The sequence below is a fragment of the Cucumis sativus genome, chromosome 3 (genome assembly GCF_000004075.3).
Source record: "Cucumis sativus cultivar 9930 chromosome 3, Cucumber_9930_V3, whole genome shotgun sequence".
Classification (NCBI taxonomy): Eukaryota; Viridiplantae; Streptophyta; class Magnoliopsida; order Cucurbitales; family Cucurbitaceae; genus Cucumis; species Cucumis sativus.
The window spans coordinates 14,625,143-14,650,402 of NC_026657.2; the positions used below are offsets into that span (position 1 = coordinate 14,625,143).

The 25,260-nt window shown below is 33.7% G+C and overlaps 2 protein-coding genes across 9 annotated transcripts; both read left to right on the forward strand.

The window, feature by feature from the left end:
• Positions 1-6,381: 6,381 nt before the first annotated feature.
• On the forward strand, positions 6,382-14,458 carry LOC101220152 (pentatricopeptide repeat-containing protein At3g24000, mitochondrial). Of its 6 annotated transcripts, none has more exons than XM_011652969.2 (7): positions 6,383-6,997; positions 9,021-9,102; positions 9,438-9,516; positions 9,677-12,775; positions 13,059-13,254; positions 13,648-13,754; positions 13,823-14,458. In XM_011652969.2, the coding sequence occupies exons 1-4, from the start codon at positions 6,958-6,960 to the stop codon at positions 12,716-12,718; spliced, it is 3,243 nt and encodes a 1,080-aa protein (XP_011651271.1). In that variant the 5' UTR covers positions 6,383-6,957; the 3' UTR covers positions 12,719-12,775; positions 13,059-13,254; positions 13,648-13,754; positions 13,823-14,458. The 6 variants fall into 6 exon arrangements, with proteins under 6 accessions (XP_031738959.1, XP_031738961.1, XP_011651271.1 ...); XM_031883100.1 differs by having other exon boundaries at positions 13,648-13,713; XM_031883099.1 differs by having other exon boundaries at positions 6,382-6,997; positions 13,042-13,254; positions 13,648-14,450.
• A 3,624-nt stretch (positions 14,459-18,082) lies between these two features.
• On the forward strand, positions 18,083-23,870 carry LOC101220393 (thiosulfate/3-mercaptopyruvate sulfurtransferase 1, mitochondrial). 3 transcript variants are annotated; one of them, XM_004149918.3, is made up of 13 exons: positions 18,084-18,243; positions 18,364-18,465; positions 18,550-18,738; positions 19,732-19,791; positions 19,878-19,940; positions 20,122-20,246; positions 20,340-20,502; positions 20,931-20,990; positions 21,613-21,671; positions 22,199-22,280; positions 22,766-22,829; positions 22,994-23,061; positions 23,506-23,870. In XM_004149918.3, the coding sequence occupies exons 2-13, from the start codon at positions 18,364-18,366 to the stop codon at positions 23,602-23,604; spliced, it is 1,134 nt and encodes a 377-aa protein (XP_004149966.2). In that variant the 5' UTR covers positions 18,084-18,243; the 3' UTR covers positions 23,605-23,870. The 3 variants fall into 3 exon arrangements, with proteins under 3 accessions (XP_031739295.1, XP_004149966.2, XP_011651272.1); XM_011652970.2 differs by having other exon boundaries at positions 18,553-18,738; XM_031883435.1 differs by lacking the exon at positions 23,506-23,870 and having other exon boundaries at positions 18,083-18,243; positions 22,909-23,050.
• The last annotated feature ends 1,390 nt before the right edge of the window (positions 23,871-25,260 follow it).

Below are 25,260 nucleotides of genomic sequence, written 5' to 3' on the forward strand. Positions count from 1 at the left end.
TTTCATCTGGAAAATCAACCCTCATTGACCTGTAATCTGCTACTGGTTGGGCAGCTAAATAATCGGCAAGTGCACTTTCTTTTATTGCTTTTTTTAGTAGCATAAACAATATCATACTCTAACAACAAAACTTGTCATTTTGCAACCCTCCCCAATAATGATAGTTTCTAAAAAATGTATGTTGTTGTTGTTGTCTTAGCCACCTCTGTCGTCGGATTATCTTCTCATCGACGATCGTCGCTCCTACTCAGATGAAGTCATCAACAGTCGCACGTTCAATTCTAATCTTTCCTGAGTCGATCTTCTCTTTCGTGCAAAGTATGTCATTAGCCGAGCCGACTAGGATCTTTTCTCCTACCGTCGCGCCATAGGTTTCGGCCAACCAAGTTTGTTCTTCGTTTGCGTCAAGTCTCCATTTTCGAGTCGATTTTTCCTCTCGATTCGAGTCGCCCAGTCACATGATTCCTTCTTCCTTGCCAAGTCGCGCCCAAGCTGCGAGCTTCTAATTTCCTAGTCGGGTCGCTACCCTCTTTTCTTAAGCCATTTAGCCACTTTGGTCTATCCTTGGTGAGTTTTAATTGGGTTTTGGTTATATGCGTTAAGCACTAAATTTTGGCACTCAATTGGCTAGATTGTGAGAATTAATATGTGGAATTTGAATTTTCCCAATCAATTGGTTTCAACTCACCCAACTTTGAATTTTATTAATTAAGTTATTGATTTCTTTACTACTTGTTTATTGAAAAGTTTTGACTATCAGCTAGGAAATATCTATTAGCTAATCTCTCAGGTAAGAGATTCTACTATTGCACTTTCAAATTACATCAAACTACATGTGTTTGTGTATTATGCATTAGCTAAAGTGCATGGTTGGTTTGAGTAAACGTTGACTGATGTAATGTGATGATTAAGCATGAGTATAGATTCCATGCTTTATGGATAGTTATGTCTTATGAACTGTTATGACTGGTGATTCATGTCATGTTTATGTTTATTATTACATGGACTATGGTGTGTCTGTTAACTTTTTACCCCACATGTATTGTGTAAGCCCTCGTTCCATTCACCTTTGATTTATATTAATATTTTATAAGTTGTGATAAACAATTTTGAATTCAATTTATAAGCTCTCTAAAGGTTAAGTCTTTGTGATGAGGAAATTTTAGAATGAATTTTTTTTTGGGTGATGACAAAGCCATTTTAATAAGTGTTGGAAAATTCATGAAAATGGCAATTTAAGGTTTAATTTTAAACTAGGGGCAATGTGGTCATTTCTCATTCTTCTTATTATTATTAGTATTAAAAAAAAATTAAAAAAAGAAGAAGAAGAAGAAAGAAGATATACAGTTTTCTTCTTCACGCACGCCCCCCTTCTGTCTCGAAATTTCTCACGTCAAGACATCTCTCCCTCTCTTTCTTGTCAACGACACACCCAGTCACCGTGGCGTCACTGAACCCGCCCGACAACAACCAGCAAGTCTCGTCGTTTGGTGTCCTTGTAGATTTGAAGTTGGCAGCCTTTATGTCATCGTCGCCTAACTCACGTCGCACCTACCATTCACGTCCAACCAACCACAAGCCACTTCTCCGACGCTGGACGACGACAGCATGCCATTCCACATCCCCAATCCTAATGTGTGTGTAGTTGAGCTGCGAAACTATGTTTCCTTCACCATCTCTCAGTTTTTCTTATTGTTGAAAGTTGAACCCCAAGGTCGAGTCTCTCTCGTATTGAAATCTGTACTTTGTGAAGCTTGATCTTCACCATTAGAGTTATGTGGATTTGGAATCTTGTGAGATTTTTAGCTGTTGTCCAACCTTTAGGATGCTTGAAATTAGGCATTTTCACACAACTTGAGCAAGGTTCTAAGCTTTATAGAGTGAATCTTGAGTACCCACCTAATTTTATGATATTATTAAGTAATGCTTGATGTTGGATGCTTGATCTCAAATTTAGAAGGTAGTTAGCATGCTGATCGTTGAAGTTAAGGGTATTTTACTAAGTACTTGGTGAGTTTTAGGGTAAAATCGTTGTGTTTCCTAGGGTTTTGGAATGCCATTAAGTTTAAATGTTAAAATTAAAAATTAATTAACCATGATACTCTGGTCCTAGAGTTGAATGTTAAAGGTTGAAAATAGACTTTCCATTGACTTTGGAGTTTGCTTGAGTGTTACTTACATAAGCTTTATGAATCATAAAATGATTGTAGGTACTAGTTTCAAATTTAGGTAAGGCAATGTGTTGTCAAGAAAATTTAGTTTCGAAGTTGTTAATGTGTTGTCAAGGCAATTTCGACAAGCTTTCGTTAAGGTTTGAAGTAAATCTAGTGAGTTCTCTCATGGTCCTTGAATACCCATTTAGTTTTAGTATAAACTTGATTTTAACATATTGTTTGTATGATAGATTGAAGATTTGGAGAACTTGGAAGCATTGATCAACATGCGTAAGGTCGTTTTAGACAAGTTTGGGTAAGTTTCTAAGTTTTTGGCTCATTGGATTAGTATTGAGATTGTTAATGGATCTAAACCTCTAAGATAGGAATATTGGAGATAAGAGCGTATGAAATTAAAAGACGACTTAAGTATGGGTGTTTACGGCGTTAAGAGTTTCAATTGAAGTTTAAGGGTCCAAAAGTGTATCCACATAAAAGACCCATTAAGCTTGATGTATCTACATAAAAGACTCGTTGGGCTTGAACTATAAGTTGGATGCTCATTGGGTTATGTATTTAGATTTCAAGTTTAAGGGTTTGTAAGTGAAAAATCTAGTCTATTCTAAGGCGAATTGAAAATTCAAGGACTTTAGAAACATGAAATTGTTTGAGTTGGCTTTATGAAGTGATTTGGTGTTTGTTGTGTCGTCTTACTTTGTGAAGTTAACTAATAGACCTTAATATTTGCTTCATACCAAATTGAAATGGAAAAAGTGTATAATCCCAAGGGATTGAGTCATTGATAGTGAATGGTTTATTTTCAAGTATTTTCATTATAATTTATACATGTTATCTTAGTACTCGATGATTGTGAGAATTTCTAGTATGATTGTTTTTATAACTACATAGTGTTAGAAATGTTTGTAAATATGATTTTCGGTTTCCATGAACTCTGATATTTTGGAAGCATGGTTAAACTCGAACTTATTCATCACGATTTATGTCAACTGGTTTAAAGAATACTTGATTTGTTATTAAACGTGAATGTTTTGAATAGAAGGTTATTCTGAAAACATGTATTGATCGCTAAGGATTGAAAATGATTTTATGAAATGTGTTTCTGACCATGTTTAGCTTTTAAATGTGAAATATGTGATTTTATGAATGTTGGTGATTTACCCATAAGCTATGCAAATGTATTTTCGTAGCGCAACCTATGGTTGTCAGGGGATTTCAGATCTGAAAGAGGTTGTGACCTAAGATCCGAGAACCTAAGATCTGAGAACCTGAGCATAGGTGAGGATATGGATTGAAGATAGTGATTTGACTTTGGGCCTAATTTAACCCATGGTGGGTGGATTTATGTGCACATAGAAGCAGGTGGAGGTTGTTACTATGGTAGGTGCTAAGTATGTGTGAGCTATGTTTGATCGTGTGTTTTCTTGTGGATATGGATCATGTTTGAGCTATTTCGGACCATATATTTAGTATGTGTTATCATAGTTGGATTGGTAGGATGTTGTTATTGTGGTAGGTGCTAAGTATGCGTGAGCTCGGTTTGGCTGCATGTTTCCTTGCTAATATGGATCACGTGTGAGCTGGACCATGTATTTTGTATGCTACCATGGTTGGATTGGATGGAGGTTGCTATCGTGGCGGGTACTAAATATGTGCGAGTTAGGTTTGGTCGCATGATTCTTTGATCATGTGCGAGCTATTCTTGGTCATATATTTAGGCCTCCTGCTATGGATTGAGTACAGGTTTGTTGGCTTGACTTGTTGTTTATGGTAATATATGATTTTTAACGTTTTAATTATTATTTTTGTTATTAATGTCATATTTAAACAGTTTGAGAACATGTTTTACAAGCTTTTACTTTTAAAAATTTGCCACTCAATGAGTTTTAGCTCACATTTTTAATGTTTTCTCCCCTCAAGTAGCGGTTGAGGACCAAGCTTTCGGTGAGTTCCCTGTCATTGATTGTGGACTCTAATTCTCTTTGTATGTATATACTAAGTTTTGTATTCATTCATGGGGTAGTTAGAAGTAGCGAGAGTATCACTATTATGTATGTTTTGAGATATTCTCATTTGGACTATAATTATTTTGTAAAATATATCTAGTGGATACAAGCTTTGCTTGAAACTCTAGAATAGTCTGGATGAGTGTGTGGTGAGACACACTTGTTGTGATTTTTGTGTTTGAAAATTGTATATATTATAGAAGTGAAAATTTCTCTCATTTTTAGTAATGACCTCAACTTACTTTAAAAGTTCAGTCGTTACATAAAACTCAACGGATTTGCCCATAACTCTCCCAAACCAGAGACCACTCCATCTTCGCATTTCCAAACCACCTTCAGCTTCCTTCTGAAATTTCACCTATTTCCAATCATTTTTAGCTCAAAAGTTCTTCATAGAAATTGTGGGAAATTGAATAAACTTTATAACGTAATCAATTAGAGCTTTTAATTTCCCTTCTACACTTTGGGCTACTCAAAACACCAGTAACTTCCCAGATTTGCGAATAAACTAAGGGTATGTCTTCTCCTTCAACTTTCATCAACTTCTCATTAGTTTTAGCTCAAGCATGCTTCATAAAAGTCGTTGGAAATTCAAAGACATTTCTACTCGATCAATTTTGACTTTCAAATCTACTTCTATAGCTCGAAATCACCAAAACACCAGGTTGCTATCAAGAAATCGAGAAACCGATATGCTTGCTTTCTTTCCCTCTTCAATTCAACTTCTCGAGCTTCAATTTCCAAAAAATTTCTCTTGCTACAAGTGTTTGTTCATGGATTTTGTTTTCCTTCGAGAGAATGGTGGAAATGTGGAAGAAATGAAGAAATTACCTAAAAAAATCATTTTTCCTTTTCTCTTTTCTCTTTTATTTTACATCTTTTCTTTTCTTCTTATAAATTTAACTAACTAATCAACTAACCTCAAATTGATTTGCTTAGTACATCTGAGCATTCTTTAATTTAGGTAATTAAACATAACTCAAACTTTCTTTTAATTATTAAAATATCCAACTCTGGTTACTTGGTAGATTTTTCATTTTTATAAAATTTACTTTCCAACCTTAACTTGAACTTAACTTAACTAAATTAGACAATTCACCAATATAGTTCAGGTTTATCAAAATTGTCTTAATAATACAACTTGAATTTGTTTCTAGATTTAGTTTCTTTCATTAATATTCTTGATTTCGATTGTGTGAATGGTTAATAAATCCATCAAAATCTATTAATATAAAATGTCATATACTCAATAATTGAACCAGCGACATACTTATAAATTCAAATGTGTGCTTTTGCTGAATTTAAAAAATTCTAGTTTACAAGCTTTCTTCTTTTCTTTCTTTTCTTTATTGTTCTTGCTTGAGAATGAAAAAAAAAAAAAAGTAAGTTTTTGATCACACAACACAAATTTAAGACAAAAAGGAAAATCAATACTTAGACTTCTATCACTATCTATTTGTATTATAAATAAAATCAATATTAGATTTTTATATATAATGTAATAAAACATGATAGAAATCTATCAATGTCCATCTTAAAATCAAAGATTTCGAGTCTTCAATATGATTATATGTCTTTATTGAGCTTTTTAGACATTTTTAACCATTTGAAGTTTAATTTTTGTTATGTTTGCAACAAATTTTAAAATTTTCTAATTAAATAGAAAAATAAATTAAAATATTTACCAGTTATAACAAGGATTTTATCAATGGTAGAAACTGTTTGACTTTTATTAATATCTATCAATGCATAGAAGTATATCATTGTCTATTATTAATAAAATCTTAACATTTTGTTATATATTATAAATATTTTGTCAAATTTGATATTTTTAACAATTCTCCAACCAAACCGTATATAATTTTGAAAAACATTAAAATAATTTAATAAAGAAATTGACAAAATTAATATAAAAAAGAAAGGAAAAAGAAAAAGAAAGGTTAGTAAATGTGTTTGGTTTTACACTTTGTACCAAGCAAGGGTGAGCATGACATTCTGAAAAATCGAAACCGTTCAAAACGAAGTTGGTCGGGCAGAGTAATCATGCATACGGTTGGAGTTTGGTTTTTAATTTTAAAAATCGAATGGAATTTGGTCGGTGGAATGGTGAAAGGCAGTCGGTTTACGAAACCGAATGAACCGACCGGCTGTATTTTTTAAAATAATATATAACTTTAAATTTGAGGGTATATTTTGTTTCTTCTACTGAAGCCGCCGTCGATATCTCAAGTCTCAAGTCTCTCTTCCGCGCTCCTCCCTACAGTACTCCGTCTTCCCTTGCCGTCTGGTGGCCTCCGCCCACCTCTTCGTCGTCAAAAGTCCGGTCACCCTCCCATCTCTTCTTCCCTTGCCGTCCGTCGTCGTCAAAAGCTTGCCGCCTGCCGCCCCTCCCATCTCTTGTCTTCGTTCGCGTCTGCCGCCAGTGACCGTCCGCCCAAGTCCAGGTTTGTGTTGAAGGAAAAGAAGGAAAAAGAAAGGGAGGAAAAGAAAATAAAGAAAGAAAAAGGAGGGAGAAAAAAACGTAGAAACCGATAAAAAAACCGATCGGCCGGCCGAAGTCGGGCCGTCCGGTTTTGTTGGAAACAGCGGCCGGAGCCGGTTCGACAACTTCTGTGCCGACTTGTAATCGGTTTGGTCGAAAAACCGACCCGACCGCCCGCTGATCACCCCCTACTTTGTAGTTTGGTTCAGTCATCTTCTACAATACAATTCCCGCCCCCAAAAAAGGGGAAAAAAAGAAGGAAAAAAACGAATCCTCGTTCATCTTTTCCTTCTTGCTGATGCTTCCTTTCAATCAGACGACAGCCAGGCTCTGTCCAAGTGAGTTACTCGTTTTCTCCATATTTAATCACTTCTGCACAATTTGGACATACACTCTGTTTCTTTATTGTTGCTGATGGTTCTAACTTTTCTTTTCAATCTCAGTATTGATACTTCAATTGGGTTTACTACACATTTAGTTATTTTCTTTTTTGTAAGGGTTATTTCTATCAAGAATTAGTGGGGAACTACGAAAATCTTTGTCTTCTTTAACTTTTATCTATTTTCTGAGCAATAACAAGGTAGGAGAAGTAGGACATCCACCAATCTTCGAAGGATTCTGATTGTAAATGTTTTAGCCAGTCAAATTTGGTAGTGGGTGTAGTATGGTCATTCCAAGAGCTTCACCAACAAATGCTGTTTTCTTGTACGCTGAGAAAGAAAAAATACCCTGAACATTGGCCTTTGTTTTAAAAGTGCTCCTTTTTTTTTCAAAAGTTGCAATATTAACATGACCTTTCTATGATGCTTCAAAACTACCCTTTGAGTAAAGTTCTTTCGAGTTTTGGACAAAAATTGAGAGTTGAAATGGCGTGGTAGTGACTTGAAATTGGAATTTGGATTGCCACATCGTTCTAGTGTCACCATCACACTGTTCTAGGTATTGTCTGAAATTCTAAAGGATTTCTATGCTAAGGTTTAGATTTATGAAAGGTCGTGGGTAATTTACAACTTTTGAAAGTATTGAGGTGTTTTTTAACTAAGTGACAAAGTTCAAGTTTACTTTTCATAATTTAAGAAAAATTGTTTTGGTTGGTTGCCCCTCAACAAAAATGCTCCTATCTATTGTTCTTAGGCTGATTGGAGCTTGTTTATGTATGTTACTTACCTTTGGAAGATAGGGGTAGGGGTGATCCTTTGAGTCTCCTTTATCCAAAAGTTACAAGACCTTGAAGGCATCCCAAAATATGGAATGAAGTTTATTTTGTTCATGTTCAGTTGTTCATTCTCAACTACAAGGGATGCCTTGGTGGTGAAGGGCTTTAGATGCTTGGAGCTGTTCCCTGAGGTCATCATGGTTTGAAGCCAAAGTACCCATTTGATGAAATAGAAAGCTGAGTGTAAGAATCAACACACTTCCAAGTTTAAGAGTGAAAACGATATTCGGGTTTTATGAGGTAATGAAGGATGGTTACTAGTTAGAGTAGTAGTTGGATACTTTGGTTATAACTAGAGTCAGAGAGGAAGGGAGTAAATAGGAATTGATTCAATTGGTTTAAGGCATGAGTGATCTCAAGAAAGGGAGGGCCCAAGTTCCTCAAATGACTTGGTTTATCTTGTAAGTTCTTTACCTTTTATATTTCAGACTTGTTTTGGTACCGATCAATTGGTATTAGGGGAGTTTGTTATGGAATTTGGTTATAGATAAGGGTTTGGGGAATGAGGAAGGTAGGTTATATTGTGTTGACTGAACTAGAGCTTGAGAGAGATCTCAAGTGGGGAGGGTTGAAGTACCTCGAATTACTTGATTATCTTGTAAGTTTTGTTACTGGTTTTATCTCAAGGTAGTTGGCTTCTATCAGAAAGTTGATTTTTTCCCTAGTATAATAAAACATAGTGAAGCCAGAATTAAAATAGCAATGCTGATGTAGATATCAAGATTCGAATTTTACAGATATATTGACGGATACTTCTGTCAGTCAAAATATTTATAAACTTCATTTATATGAATACTTGTTTATTTTTTACTCCTGAAACAAGTTATAAATATTTTTAATTGTACTTTTATCATTTAGGACTAAATAAATGACATTTTTTATATTTTACGACCATTTATAAAAGATATCAATGGATATTTAGTATCAATGTCGAACTCTTTGATTTACGGATATATGAGTATTGACATGTCAATGGATATTTTCAACCTTAAGGTGGAACTCAGTTTTCAGTTTTGTCTTCATCTGCCAGCATATTTTGTTTCAGTAGTTAGCCATGGCTATCTGAAAGCAGCGCTCATTGGTTTCTTTTATTTTCTGTTAAGACTGATTAAATTCTCCTTTTTTCCCTCGTTCTTCAATCTTAGGTATCTTGAAGTATAGCAATAAAGGAAGAATTTTTGGGTTGTTGCAATTTATTACTGAATTTGGGGTCAACTTAGCAAGAAGGTTAGTTAGAGCAAAAAGGCGAAAAGGCTAGCTTTTAGCTAGGTTGTGAGTGAGTGCCAGTAAATTGTGAACATTTAAGTTTGTTTTCAGCGACTGATCAAATAATCAATCTTTATTGCATATATAGGATCAATAATGCAAAATATAGTCAAATGTCAACCAAAACTTAAGATGGATACAAGAAAGCTAATGATAAAGATTAAAATTCAAATTTATTTGACCAGCTAACGTAGAATTTATGTATACATATAAATATATTTTACAAGACGCAGAATTGATCTGGGAAATTTTCTCTGATTCATTGGATTTGATTACTGAGGTTCATTTTTATGCAGATTTCACGGAGCTCGATCAGAGCCTCACAATGAAAGAAGTGGCCATGTACAAGATAGCAAGTTTAGTCAGTTTTCACAGGTCTACGCCATTGCCAATAACATATAAATTTAGTTGAACTCTCTGAAGTCAAATATTTAAATCTGACTTTCAAGTAAATTGCTATTTTCATTTGTTGTTGCAATTGGTTTGATTAGATTTAAGAACTTAATTTCTTGCATTTTGTTGAACCTTAATGCAGCCTGCCAATAATTCGCCTACTTCAATCACTTGGAATACAGAAGTGGGAGAGCAAGTTGGCGACTTGTTTCTTTCACTTTCTAACCACTCAAATCCCGAAGTCTCGTGTTTCTCTCACAAGGGTTTCTCTCAGATCACAGAAGAAATCATTGGCAGAACAGTTCATGCCATTTGCTTAAAGAGTTTGGTGAGGTTGAAAGTGTTCCAAACCAATACTTTGATCAATATGTATTCAAAGTTTGGCCGTATAAACTATGCTCAGTTAGTATTTGACAGAATGTCCGAGAGAAATGAAGCTTCTTGGAACCATATGATGTCAGGTTATGTCCGTGTAGGTTCATACGTGGAAGCAGTATTGTTCTTTCGAGATATCTGTGGGATAGGCATCAAACCAAGTGGATTCATGATCGCGAGTTTAGTCACTGCTTGCAATAAGTCTTCTATTATGGCCAAGGAAGGTTTCCAATTTCATGGTTTTGCAATTAAATGTGGTTTGATATATGATGTGTTTGTAGGTACTTCTTTTGTGCATTTTTATGCTAGCTATGGGATTGTCTCTAATGCTCAAAAGATGTTCAATGAGATGCCTGATAGGAATGTGGTCTCTTGGACTTCTTTGATGGTTTCATATTCAGATAACGGAAGTAAGAAGGAAGTGATAAATACTTATAAACGCATGAGGCATGAAGGAATATGTTGCAATGAAAACAATATAGCTTTAGTAATTAGTTCTTGTGGGTTTCTGATGGATATAATTTTGGGTCATCAACTTCTTGGACATGCTTTAAAGTTTGGATTAGAGACTAAAGTTTCTGCAGCTAACTCTCTCATATTCATGTTTGGTGGTTGTGGTGACATCAATGAGGCTTGCAGTATTTTCAATGAGATGAATGAAAGAGACACAATCTCCTGGAATTCCATCATCTCTGCCAATGCACAAAATACACTACATGAAGAATCATTTAGGTATTTTCACTGGATGCGATTAGTCCATGAAGAGATAAATTACACAACACTTTCTATTTTGTTATCGATTTGTGGTTCTGTAGATTATTTGAAGTGGGGCAAAGGGGTTCACGGTCTAGCAGTGAAATATGGACTAGAATCCAATATTTGTCTTTGCAATACTCTTTTAAGCGTGTATTCTGATGCTGGGAGATCTAAAGATGCAGAATTGATCTTTAGAAGAATGCCAGAGAGGGATTTAATCTCATGGAATTCCATGTTAGCATGCTATGTTCAGGATGGAAGATGCTTGTGTGCCTTAAAAGTTTTTGCTGAAATGCTTTGGATGAAAAAAGAGATCAATTATGTGACTTTTACCAGTGCATTGGCTGCCTGTTTGGATCCTGAATTCTTTACCAATGGTAAAATTCTCCATGGTTTTGTCGTCGTTCTGGGCCTCCAAGATGAGTTGATCATTGGAAACACATTAATTACATTTTATGGAAAGTGTCATAAGATGGCTGAGGCGAAAAAGGTATTCCAAAGGATGCCCAAGCTTGACAAAGTAACCTGGAACGCACTTATTGGTGGTTTTGCTAATAATGCAGAACTAAATGAGGCAGTAGCAGCTTTTAAATTGATGAGGGAAGGAAGTACATCTGGGGTTGACTATATTACCATTGTGAATATTCTTGGTTCTTGTTTGACTCATGAGGATCTGATCAAATATGGAATACCAATCCATGCTCATACAGTTGTGACTGGATTTGATCTGGACCAGCATGTGCAAAGTTCCCTTATCACAATGTATGCGAAGTGTGGTGACCTTCATTCGAGTAGCTATATCTTTGATCAATTAGTATTTAAAACTTCTAGTGTGTGGAATGCCATCATTGCTGCAAATGCTCGTTATGGATTTGGAGAAGAAGCTTTGAAACTTGTAGTTAGGATGAGAAGTGCTGGAATTGAATTTGATCAGTTCAACTTCTCTACTGCTCTTTCAGTTGCTGCCGACTTGGCCATGTTGGAGGAAGGCCAACAGCTTCATGGATCAACAATTAAACTAGGATTCGAATTGGATCATTTTATTATAAATGCTGCTATGGATATGTATGGGAAGTGTGGGGAACTGGATGATGCTTTAAGAATACTTCCCCAGCCTACTGATAGGTCACGATTATCATGGAATACATTGATATCGATTTCTGCCAGACATGGACAGTTTCATAAGGCTAAGGAAACTTTTCATGATATGCTAAAACTGGGTGTAAAACCTAATCATGTATCATTTGTATGTCTTCTTTCTGCATGTAGTCATGGGGGCTTAGTCGATGAGGGTCTTGCTTATTATGCTTCGATGACTTCTGTATATGGAATTCAACCAGGAATAGAACATTGTGTGTGCATGATTGATCTTCTTGGAAGATCAGGAAGGCTTGTAGAAGCTGAAGCTTTTATTACAGAAATGCCTATTCCACCTAATGATCTTGTTTGGCGGAGCCTTTTGGCGTCTTGTAGAATATATCGCAATCTAGACCTCGGACGAAAGGCTGCAAAGCATCTTCTTGAGTTGGACCCATCTGATGATTCAGCTTATGTTCTTTACTCGAATGTCTTTGCAACAATTGGCAGATGGGAAGATGTAGAAGATGTGCGGGGACAGATGGGAGCACACAAAATTCAAAAGAAGCCGGCACATAGCTGGGTCAAATGGAAAGGCAATATCAGCATATTTGGAATGGGGGATCAAACACATCCTCAAATGGAACAGATAAATGGCAAGTTGTTAGGACTTATGAAAATAGTTGGAGAAGCCGGTTATGTTCCTGATACAAGCTATTCGCTGCAGGATACAGATGAAGAACAGAAGGAGCATAACATGTGGAGCCATAGTGAGAGAATTGCTCTTGCTTTTGGATTGATCAACATTCCAGAAGGTAGTACTGTTCGGATTTTCAAGAATCTGCGTGTTTGTGGTGACTGCCATTCTTTCTTCAAGTTTGTCAGTGGAGTTCTGGGGCGAAAAATCGTATTGAGGGATCCATATCGGTTTCATCACTTCACCAATGGCAATTGTTCCTGTTCTGACTATTGGTAGTGAAGTTACCCACAATCTGATCAATTTCTGACTTCTCCAACCAAAAAGGAGATACAGGTAAACACTAGCATCCCCCAAACTAAAAAAATATCTTAAAATTCTTAAATAGCTTAATTTCCACATATCCTTTTTAATCTACTACATAAAAATGGACCATCTTCATTTGGTGGTAGAATATAATCTTGGATGAAATAGAAAGAGAGAACTAGTTTAGGATTGTTGTATGTATCTTGCATCATAGGGAGCATCTAACGAATGACTATTTATTTACAATGTCTTTTTAAACCTAATGCTTTAGTATCAAGTTAGAACATAAAGTGTAGTTTAATTTTTGTTACAGGCAACTGGAATACTGATTCTTCGTCAGGTCTTGGATTCAAAACCGATTTTAATTGGCGATTGAGAAAGAGTTTTGCAGCCTACATTTAATATAATTTGACCAACTCAACTTCTCTCAAGAACCTGAGCTGAATTCAGATGGACAATGATTCAAATATTAAAAATGAAAAGTTGCTCCTGGCTACTCTCTCTATCAGGTTATCTTCTCTTTTCTTCTGTGCTTTGTGAAAAGTAAGTGCTTGAATGGAAAACTAATGTCGTTTCAGTTTCTATTTTAAAAACAAGAGTAAATATTAAAAGATATATATCATCCTTCGATTGTGTACTTTGTTTCATGTCACGCTGACCTAGAATGGTGTGGTGATCCAAATTTGCATTCTAGATCATTGCCACATTGTTTCAGGTCCTTGTTTCTGTCTGAAATTCTATAGTAGTTGTACAATATTTATGAAATGTATAAAAGAATAGAGATATCTGAAATAAATGGCAAAGTTCCGAGGCAATTTTAATAATTTAACCTATAAAGAAAATTTTATTGAATATCTTGGTTGATTTTTTTACTGCCTTATTTTCTTTCTTTGCTCCCACAGATAGATGTGTCTGGCAAAAACCAAATCTTGAAAAAAGCAGGAGAGAAGAACAGTTGCAACAATGTGGTGATTGGTTCTTGGCTATACCCTTCATTCTTCAAGAAGAGGTAGCTATTTATTAGTCCAAAGTGCTTTAGAATGTAACTGATTCTTTCAAGTCTTCAATTCCTTGCAGCTATCTCGTGAATTTCAACGTTCCTTCCTAATAAAGTTAATGAAAAGAGAAGAACATTGCACCGACTATTTTTCCTTTCCTTCAAGCACAAATTATATGTGCTTCAAGCTTTCTTAAGTGGTATCTTGGTTTCATTTGGTTTGGTTATGAGAAAAATACTTGTTTCTTCCCATATACTTACTCAAGGTGACCGAACAACATGACGGTTAAAAAGGAATCGTGGGGTGCCTGATTATGATACAGGCAATTCAATCCAAAAACGAATTAGAGAGTTTATGTGCAGGTAGTTAGTCTTTGGCCGTTGGAGTGCTCCGTTAATGAAACCACTAGTTTGAGTTAAGTTGTAAGAGAAGAGTGAGTTCCTTGAGGAAGTCGTTGGTGAGGAGAAAATAGAGCGAAGAATTGAAGCAGCAAGGGAGAAGGATTTGAAGATTTTAGAAGAAAGATTTGTATTATTTTCATTCTTTCTTGGTAAAAGTTAGGTTGATTACAAAACTAAATTGTACCATACCACTCTTTTGAACAGTAGTATCACACCTTTTAGTTTGTTGGAAAATGTTACTAATTTATTATCCAATTTCTGTGTGTTGACTGACTGAAAGGCTTTATGTGATGCATATTAGCAAGATTTCATGCTTCACTTTGCTAATTTCTATAATGATTCTAAGAACTTGATTTTAATAACATGAGAAAACGAGCATTCAAAATTAGGGCTGTAAAAGATGTGGTTTTGAGTTACATCCTCAATCAACATTAAAGTCAACAATTTCAATTAAGAAGTTCAATCTTCTTATTTTGCATATTTACTGCTTTAGGTGCTTTAGTTGGCTAATTTTGTTAAAGGTAAAATTGAGCATATGCTGGATAACATGTCAAAGACATACGTAACAACATTGGATCGTCGGACAGCATTTTCAACAAAATATTATTTTCATATATGAAAATTTATTTTGCAGATTTTGTGGATCTCTTTCTCTCCAACCTTTTTCTCATGCAAAGAATATTTATTTTCTCCTAAATGATTTTTAGGGTTAGGCACCTCATGAGAAAAATGTGTGTCGTTAAACCTTTTGAGCTTAGGGTTTGTCTAAGTCTCAACCTTCCTATATTGTTTTTGAGTATTTTTATGTTTTTCATTGAAGTTTTTTTAGTAATTGTAGGTCTTGAGAGGTTGTTCTCTTTCAACATAGTATTTAAGGTATTGAAATTTATGTCATAAAACTCGTAGCTTATAATTTTAAATTATATTTTGTTTTATTTATTCAATAAAGTGGCTATTGATGAATTATTAATGAAATTGAATATTATTGTAACGTCTCAAGTTTAGACATAAATGAATCGGTATCACATTTGAATGAGAGAGATCATGAGGACATGACATAAAAGTAATGTTAAGAAATACTTAAAAGAATTAAAAATTACTACATCTATACCAATAAGATGCATCTTCTTTTTCGATGACTCGATCATAGGAATTCCAAAGTTAAGTGTACTTAGCTTTGAGAAATTCTATATTGGGTAACCTAGAAATTTTCCTTGTTGGGTGACCTCCTAAAAAATTTTCTAGGATGCATGTGAGTGAAGACAAAGCATCTTGAAAGGACTCGTGATGGTTTGTGGAAAGAACTTTCATTTTAGATGTAAGGGTTGTGATAAGCATGCGCCTAAGTTAAGAGTTAAGAGGCAAACATTTGACTAAGTGTTTAGATTAGGCATTTTGTGTGGTCTTCGTAGGAAGGATCAAAGATTTCGCGGATAAGGTTTCGCGAGGAGACTTTTGAAGGGGTTAGGCGATAAGAAGTTGGTGTATTAAGTAGTTCGCAATGAGGTTTGGGGAGGAGAAGTAGTAAAAAAAGTTAAGAGAAATTTCTTAAGTTTGTTTAATGGGTCACGTGTGGAGTTCAAGCTAAGCATGATTAAGACCACATCTTCAGTTTACACGTGCTCCATTAAGAAGCATAAGCTGGCAAGCTGACTTGAGTTTAAGCATGACTAACGTGTTTAAGGATTAAATAGAGGACCTCAATCATTTGTTTTGGTATTTTCTTTAAGAGAAAAATTAAAGTGTTGAAGTGATGTTGGTTTAGCTACACGAGAAGATGCTTGTAAGAAGAAAAACGGCTTCTTTAGTAAAGTTTGTGAGTTTTTATCTTTTTAAAAGTTTTGTGAGTAGTTTTCTTAAATGCTTTCATGTTAAAATCTTTATTATAATTTATCTTTACTGATTTGAAAGATGAATTCAAATGAGAAGTGTTTTAAAAGAGATTTATATGAAAAGTTTATATGTTTTTTTAAGCATGGTTTATAATGTTAAAGCTTGATTTGATATTATGATTTCAATACTATTAAATGGTTTTCAAACCATTAGTTGTTTCCTTAAAATAATACTAACTTTTATGTGCACATAAAGAGTCAAGGGCATCATGGGGTGTACGGGCTACATGGTGATAAGAAGTTGGCTTATGTGTTGAAAAGAGCGTATAAAGCTTAGCGGCCAGAGCAACAAGGACGAATTTGTATATCATTGGATGTTGATGATCTCAGTAGTCTAAACATGAAGTTATATGACCTAACATATATGATGATTTGGGATCCTTAGCGAAAGGAATGACGATCAACTAATGTGTGTTTATTTGAGATGATTCGTTTATGCGAAAAGATGTGTTATGTGCAATGGTGGTTATGCGAAATGATATATTTATATGATTTGATATGTTATCTTGTTCTGTTGAACTGGTTTGCGAAATGATGTTTATAAAAAAGTATTACGAAAAGATTTCATAAAATATCACTAAGTCTTTTAGACTTACTTTTTAAAATTATCTTTCAGGACTTAGGCGTTTAAGGCCAAGAGAAGAGGGAAGTTTGGGCTTAGCAGGTGAAGAGTTGTTAGGTGTTTAGTTTTAAAGCTTAAGTGTATTTTTTGTATTTTGGTTAAGTATTGTATCTTTTTATTCATATATTAAACGTCTTGTTGGTAGTAAAAATTGTTTTATACTATTATTAATACTAATTTTAAAAATGAATCTATTTAAAAATTGTTGGTTTGTTTGATATTTGAATAATTTTGAGAGTGCCTCCCCTCAAAATGTTTTTATTTTTATTGAATACAACTCTACATCAGCAATTTTTTTTAATGCAAGTAACAAAACACACCTAAAAGTTAATAAAAACAAAAAAGAGTATATTATTTTGTTAATTTAATGAAAATTTAAAGGTATGTTTAGATATGAAGTTAATATATATTAATGCTAAAAAAATGTGGAAGGTGATTAGTTCCCTAAAACTATTAGAATATGAGAATATGGTGATGAAGAAGAAGATAAATAGATTGTTGTACATCAAAATCAAACGAATTTTTATAAAACTTCCAACTTTTCTCAAACTTCTCCCTTCCCAGTTCTCTCCATTTCTCACACATACAAACAAAATACAAATTGCTATCTTTTTTTAAACAAATAGTTTCAATCTCTTTCTATCTATCAGATTTTCAAAAATAAATAATCTTATTAAAAATCTTTACAGTCATAAATCAAAACCAGCCAAATAAAGCCAAAATCTATACGGTGAACATATAACAAATTTTAAAAGGATCAATTTGTTTATTATTTACATTTTGATTTTGTATATGATCGTTTAGAAGAAGAATTACACGCACATGTATGGTCGATGTTGATACTAGTTACATGCACGTGTATCTAAATTCATGTGTTAGATAAAATGGAGCAAAGCCTTTTAAAAAAATTAACAAATTTGGTAGGAATATAATTTAAAAAATAAAAAGAAAATTAAATATTTCAAGATAATCTATCTAAAAAATACTACGGCTAGAAACATTTGATTTTCAGATCCTTTACTCTATCTTTTTTTAAAAAAATAACATTTGATCGACTTTTCAAGAGATTTAAAAAACAACTATGTTTTATCTCCAACTACATTAAATAAAATATATATATATAAATAAAAAATTTAGATATCAAATCTGATTAACTTTCATCCACAAATAGTTGAGTTCAACATTTATTTCTATTGAATCTCCTCTCATATCACATATGGGTGTCTTTTAGGAGTATAACTCAATTTGATTGTTTGAGGTAAAGATGTGTTATATTTTTCATTTTTTTTTATATATATAATTTAACATGAATTGTGTGTTTTAATTTTAGATTGAGTTGTTTTTTCACATGCTTTTCATTTTCAACGTTCTTTTTTTTTTAATGTAATTTTCGATTAAATTGGAATGGAATTAGAATAAGACGAACAGAGCATAATTATCATCTCCACAGTGGCTGTTGTACCTTGTAGCGTCGTTTTTAGGGACTGACTCTCACTGGGTCTCTTTCGTTTGCCGCTATTTTTCACTCTCAACCTCTACCCATCAGTCTCTTTGGATTCTCTATCTTGGGTTCAATATTTTGCCGGTAAATTCTTTATTTTTTCTTTTCTTTCTTTCTTTCTTATCAATGTTAAAAACCCTCATCTTTTCCTCATTAAATCCTTAATTTCTCAAAGCTACGACTTTTTCTATGTTCTTCGTGTAGATGGCATCGACCCTTTTGAGTAGAACCCTTTTGGTTAATCGATTTGCTCATTCTATTTCCTTTCCATCTGGCAAGACCCAGATTCTTCCTTCCGTCTTCAGTGTAAGTGAAGCCTATGTTTGTTTTGCATTTTCTTTTTGTATCTGGGTTTTTGGTTTGCTGAAGACTTATGAATTTTCTCTGTAGAAGAAATTATTTCAATTTCGACCAAACTCAGCCAGTGTTGCATATAATCCGACTAGGCGATTTTCATCTTTCATGGCTTCATCTGTAGCAGGGGCTAAAGCTCATTTTTCATCAAAATCCTTATCCACGGATGATCCTATTGTTTCCCCTGATTGGCTACATTCTAATCTCAAAGAGCCTGACTTGAAGGTATTGCCTCTTCTTGGTTTCAACTTTAACTTTTACTTCTTTAGTTGTCTTAACAGATGTCGTTCAATATGCTAATTGTGATGCATTAGTTTTGTGCCATGTTTTAGTTTAATTCATTTTAGGCTTTGTGTCTTTGGTTTGTTGCTATTCAGTGTTGTATATTGCGTTCGTATAATATAGGTTTTTTCAGTACATTTTGGCCTTCTCCTTTAGGTTTCAATCCATTTGGGTTCCTGGATTAATTTTTAGACCTTATACTTTTCATACATTTTAAGATTTGTCCCTGCAGGATATTTTCCAAAACATTTAGCTCTCTTTTACACTATTCCCTTTTTAATCAATTTTGATAATAATTTTACTTTGATGGTCTAAATTTGAGTTTTATAAAAAAAGAAAAAGTTACAGGAACTAAAATGAAATGGAACCGGGGACCAAAAGGGCACTTTAACCTATAATTTATCACTTACGTCAGTTGAGTGTTTAAAGTATTGTTGATTTACTTTGTTGCTTGTTATCTCAGATAATGCTCTTTTTTTTTCCTTCTTATATCCATAGTGTTTGGTCTAGCTTTTGTTCACCTTAACTATTCTAACTAGATAATTGTTTGACCCTCTTGGTTATTTAAATGCTTTTAAAACATAAAGTATCTATGCTTCCAGCTTCTTTTTTCGTTCAGAGGTGTGTCCATGTCTTCTGTACCCCAATGCTTGCAGTATTCAGAATTGGGTTTGTTTGCTTATATCTGTGAAGCAATTGATTGTGGTTGATATTTTTTCTTGAAGTTCCACAATTTCTCGATCTAGTCAATACATATTGTTTTTGCCTTGAGACCATGTCTTTCTTGTTGATTTATGTCGACTCATAAAAGAATATTTGGCTCCTTGCTTGTTAACATATCTTGATCATGACTCGAAAAATTATGACATGTGGATCTGGTAGCTCTATATTTTGTATTTCTGTAAATGTTTAACCTTTTAAACTGCTTGTTTTCAGGTGTTAGATGCATCATGGTACATGCCAGATGAACAAAGAAATCCTATTCAGGAGTACCAGGTAGCCAATTTGATAGATTTCCTGTGAACTACATTTTATATTGTGTGGTGAAGTATCAGTTCTTAGCCTGGTCATAATTTTAATAGGTTGCTCACATCCCTGGTGCCCTTTTCTTCGATGTAGATGGAGTATCTGACCGAACTTCAAAGGTGAAATGATCTCTTTTCATTTTGTTTCCCTCTAAATATATTTTCATTGTATTTTGTGGTTGAATTAGAAAAAGGAAAGTACAGCTGGCCTTCATTTATTTTAATTGTTATACAATTGATTTATATATCTTTTCTTCATTTCAGTTGCTAATTAAAAACTTGAGATGATTATTTGTTTCAGTTACCACATATGTTGCCATCAGAGGAAGCTTTTGCTGCTGTTGTCTCTGCCCTTGGCATTAGCAACAAAGATGGTGTGGTTGTTTATGACGGAAAGGGACTTTTTAGTGCAGCTCGTGTCTGGTGGTGAGATGCAGAAATAAACAATCAACTTTGAAGAGTTTATGTTTTTGATGTTGTACGTGAATTGATGAAATCAATTTTGGTTATTAAATATAGGATGTTCAGAGTATTTGGGCATGACAGAATTTGGGTGCTTGATGGAGGATTGCCGAAATGGCGTACATTAGGATATGATGTTGAATCCAGTGCATCTGGTGATGCCATTTTGAAAGCTACGGCTGCAAGCGAGGCAATAGAGAAAATATATCAGGGGCAAGCTGTAAGTTCATGACTTAATGTGTTTTATCCTATATTAGTATATTTGGTCTGAAGGCAACTGGTCCCATGAATGGTTTGTGCAATTTTATTTGTTGTCTATAAATATTGTTTCTCATAAGTTACTCAAATGTTTCAATGTCAACAATTACCCTTTTTCACAATGACCTCTTTCTTACATTTACCTTAAGCATATTTTTTTATTTGTTCATTTTCTTTGCATAATTAGATGGGATTCAGAAGCTATAGAGGAATGTGAAATTGTAATTTACGTGACTCAGTCCTTGCCCAATGCCTATGTTTTGTTCCACCTGAAATTGAACAAGTTTTATTTTGTTTTCATTTTTTTGAGGCTGTTTTTTCCCTTTTTACTTTTCTTCTATTTTTACTTCCAAGTTCCAATATTTTTAGTATTTGGTTTGGTTTTTTTAGGTTGGGCCAATTACATTTCAGACCAAGTTTCAGCCACATCTGGTCTGGGACCTTGAGAAGGTTAGGTTGCTCATTTAAAAGCTTTTTTTGTTAGAGTATTCCTTAATACTTGGTTTGATTCTTTGTTCAAAAGATGAAAAGAAAAAAAAATGTTAGTATAAAATATGAGTAATATAATGCGTTATAAAAATATGTAGCAATTCTTTAGCTTATATCTTGAATTGTTAAAGGATTCTTAATAGTTAAAGTTTCAGTTAATGTATTAACTTGTCATTCATGGTGAGTGATAGGGCATATATTCGGACTCTCTTCTGATAAAGACAATTTATATTACATTGGTTATCAGTATATGTTTGGCTCTGAAACCTATAAAAGAAAATTTGAGAAAAAGGGTTACATCCACCTCCATGCATCCCCTTTCAATCACAAAGGGGAAAAAAAAATTTGTCACATGGCAACCTGTGATTGTGCACTTAAGTGGATTGCACAAAGATGGGTCTAGCATAGGATTCTCCCAAGTATTTTTGTTTTGAATTATTATCGTAGAATTTTACTTCCTGCTTAAAACTAAGGTTCTTTGAGTGCATACATGTAAATAGTAAGATGTAGAGTGAACTTGACAAAAAAAACGTGTTTTATAGGCATTTTGAATTTGAACCTTTTTCTCTCTAACATGTTCCAGGTTCAAGAGAATATTACAGAAAGAACTCACCAGCTCATAGATGCCCGATCAAAGGCCAGGTATGGTAGATTCTAGATTTTATTGATCATTCTATTGCTGAATATTTTCTTTTAACTTTTTTCGAGGAAATTGAGCTTTACCATTTTGATTTCTTCATATCCTATCTATCAACTGCCTTTTCTGTCCCTTTTTCTCTCTCCCTCCCTTAATTTTGTGAGGAAGTGTTTGGTTGAATAATTTAGGGCCTATTTGGTTTGGTAACTCATTTGTTTTCGAAAATTAATTTTTTATAAACAAGTGTGTTGGTATCTAATTCACTTTTTTGTTTCTAAATAAGAAATTTGTTTTTAAAATTATGTAGGAAAATTGAAAATGAAAAAAAAAGAAAAGAAACTTAAAGAAAAATACATTTTGTTTTTTAAAAACAGAAAACAAAATCAGTTACCAAATGCATATGGTTTTTGTTTTTAGTAAACAAAAATTTAAAAACAGAATTTAAAAAACAGAAAAAAAAACAAGAACATAATGGGGCTTTATCAATTACGAAGATTTCCTTGTATCCTAGAATCATGTTTTCTTCTTGCAGATTTGATGGGGCTGTCCTGGAGCCTCGGAAAGGAATCAGAAGTGGCCATGTTCCTGGCAGCAAGTGCATTCCTTTTCCCCAGGTTTGTATCAATATTTAGTACCTTATCTTTGTAGTTCATGGTTAGGATTTTAAACAATTTTCACATTGAACCAACCTTTAAAATTTTCAATTTCATCAAAGTTTTAACATTATTTGTAGCATACTATATCACTATCCATTGCTTACGCTGTTTAAATTCTCAGTTTTGTTGAGATGTTACAGTCATAGCTAACACTTTTATTATATTTCTCTAATAAATGACATGATGTGATATTGGCAAGCATCTGGCTGGAAGGAAATAGAAGCAATTTTTTAGGGTACAGGGAGCAGTAGAATATCTTGTATAAATCATAATGAAAGTCTTTCTTATAAGCTTTTCGTACGTTTGCTGTAACTCGTACAATTTTAGCATTCTTCCCATGTAGCCCTTTGCAACTGCATCTATGACTTAGATCTAGTTGATGTTTTATAAAAAATAGAATGAAATGCCACAAAAACAATTGATAAATGAAATTTCATTTTCAGATGCTGGATAGTTCACAGTCCCTTTTACCAGCAGATCAGCTCAAGAAACGGTTTGAACAAGAAGGTAAGTGTTTTTCCTAAACAAAAGTTAGTCGAGTCACCAAAATGGTGTTCGTTTTTCGTTTGGCTCTCTTTCCACACAGAACCCAAGAATGAAAAGCCTTTCCTGAAAGGTCTCGGGTCCCAAAGCTGCACGATGATATACTAAAGTCAGTCGATTTTCTGCAGGCATCTCTTTGGAAAATCCTATTGTAACTTCTTGTGGCACTGGTGTTACTGCCTGTATTCTTGCATTGGTACGTCTCTCTTCACATCAAACATTCTTAATTTTAGATCTAAGAAGCACAAACAATTTAGTTTGGCTAACATTTGTGTGTGGGGCACATGTCGAATACTTAAGCATAATAGACACTAAATGTAAGAGCCCATATGAGTCCAGTATTTGTTAGACACATGTAGAACACTTGTTAAGAATACCGATATCACATAATAGGATATAATTTCAAGAGTAAAATACATCTAACTCATATTTTATGAAAGATATATTTGGATGCGTGTATCTATTGTTGTGTTCATCTCTTAGACTAAAAAAAACATCTTACCATGTCGATAGTGTTCATATTCATGTCTTGTATTCGTATCCATGTTTCATTTTACGGATAGAATTGACTATTTGGTTGCTTAAAAGACTAAATTCAACTTATAAAAGCCTGAAAATAGTGAAAATTTGTAATGTTTAGGGCCTTCATCGACTTGGGAAACATGATGTTCCAGTTTACGATGGATCTTGGACTGAATGGGGAGCTCATTCTGACACACCTGTTGACACTGCTTCATAACTGCGGCTACCATTCCTTACAAATTTTCTTGTAAATGCTCACAACTTGTTTTTGTTCTTTTCTTTTCTTATCAATCTGAGAACTCAACTTACATTTGTGCTGTTATTTTTTCACCTCAAACTATAACTCAAATCACTTTTTGTCTCATCACATGAAAATAAATTTCTGTTGCATTTTTTCTTTTTTTTGGTCCAATAATGGATGATATGAGAAACAAATTGTCCACCTTGATATTAATGGCAAATTGAGAAGGGATTTAATCAGCAGACTTTTAGATTTAATGCTTAAAGTTTTAATTTGATGCCCCTTTTGGCTACTTTAATTTAATGCCTCTTCAACCCATAGGTCAATTTGACATTCCCTTGGAAATGTATATTCAATGCTTGTTTAGGATAGTAATTGGTATCTCATTGGTATCTCATTCACTGTTATGTTGAAATTCTAGTATTTCTCGTGAATGTTTGCAAAATCATAAGATTTTAAGTTATGGGTTATGGGTAATCCTATGCTGCAGAAAATGCTTAGCTTGAACATTCTAATAACAGTTCATTCCCTGACATATCCTTCACACCAAGTTTGATTCATTACAATGAGTTTGATTCATCGACTTACATATGGCTTTGCAATAAGAATTGCAGATTCATAAAGTTAAAGTCTTCCTTGACAATCGCAAGAAACATTCAACTTTATCCAATGTTTTTGCCATGTTCCTAGTTGTTTCTCATTCCACTTGGTGAGTTTGGCCCAATTTTCATCCCAATTGATACATCCTAACATATCCTTGTTCCTAATTTTCACATCTTAAGGTTATTGTCAATTTTTTTCTCATTCAACCATTGTAACTCAATCATAAATTCAAAGTTTAGTCCTTTTAACCTCGACCTGCTACGAGTTCAAAGTTATTTTCACCTTGTTACATTTGAATCACTCATTTTTTTTATCCAAATATTGATGGTTAGACGTCTCGTGAGATGTTATGTAAGTTATCAATACATAATTGCTGTAAGATATTGCACTACTTCAATTGAAAAGATGACTCATTCTACCAAAAAGCTACAAGTTTGTCCTTTCAAAAGCTACAAGTTTGTCCTTTTATGCACAGTGCACTAAACAAAAATTGTTATTCAGCACTCAACCTTGAGACAGAAATAACCTTGAGAGAGGAATGTTATATCAATTCTCACAAAGCTAAGCTCGCTCATTTAGGCTATTGTCATTCGTTTATTGATTTGTACTAAATAGCATCAATTAATGTTACCTGACTAAAATAATAAACAAAAATCTGTCACTATATATGTTTATGTTTTTCTTTGGGTAAAACGTTTTTGATACTAATAAACCATATGAAACAATTGAAGCATTATCAAACAAGCTCTAATTTATACCACCAAAAATGAAAATCAATAAACCAATATAAATCGATACAATATTATAACTAAAGAAGAACAAGAAAACATGGTAGCTAAGGCAATGATGTTTCTTTTCTGATCTCATTGTTTGATCAAAGGCTAAAATCCTAAATACATTACCAAAAGAAAAAAAAAAGTGAGATTAAAGCCTTCATATCATAAATGAAACAACACTAATTGTGATCATTTACATTAATGGATGTTTTGATGAACAAAGGAGAGCATTACCTATAAAGTGTTTTTTTTT

Coding starts and splice junctions, on each gene's coding strand:
- LOC101220152 (XM_031883099.1), top strand. CDS start 6,958: ATGCTTCCTTTCAATCAGACGACAGCCAGGCTCTGTCCAA. Junction 6,998..9,020: donor GACAGCCAGGCTCTGTCCAA/GTGAGTTACTCG, acceptor CTTCAATCTTAG/GTATCTTGAAGTATAGCAAT. Junction 9,103..9,437: donor GGGGTCAACTTAGCAAGAAG/GTTAGTTAGAGC, acceptor ATTTTTATGCAG/ATTTCACGGAGCTCGATCAG.
- LOC101220393 (XM_004149918.3), top strand. CDS start 18,364: ATGGCATCGACCCTTTTGAGTAGAACCCTTTTGGTTAATCGATTTGCT. Junction 19,792..19,877: donor ATCCTATTCAGGAGTACCAG/GTAGCCAATTTG, acceptor TAATTTTAATAG/GTTGCTCACATCCCTGGTGC. Junction 20,503..20,930: donor AAATATATCAGGGGCAAGCT/GTAAGTTCATGA, acceptor TGGTTTTTTTAG/GTTGGGCCAATTACATTTCA.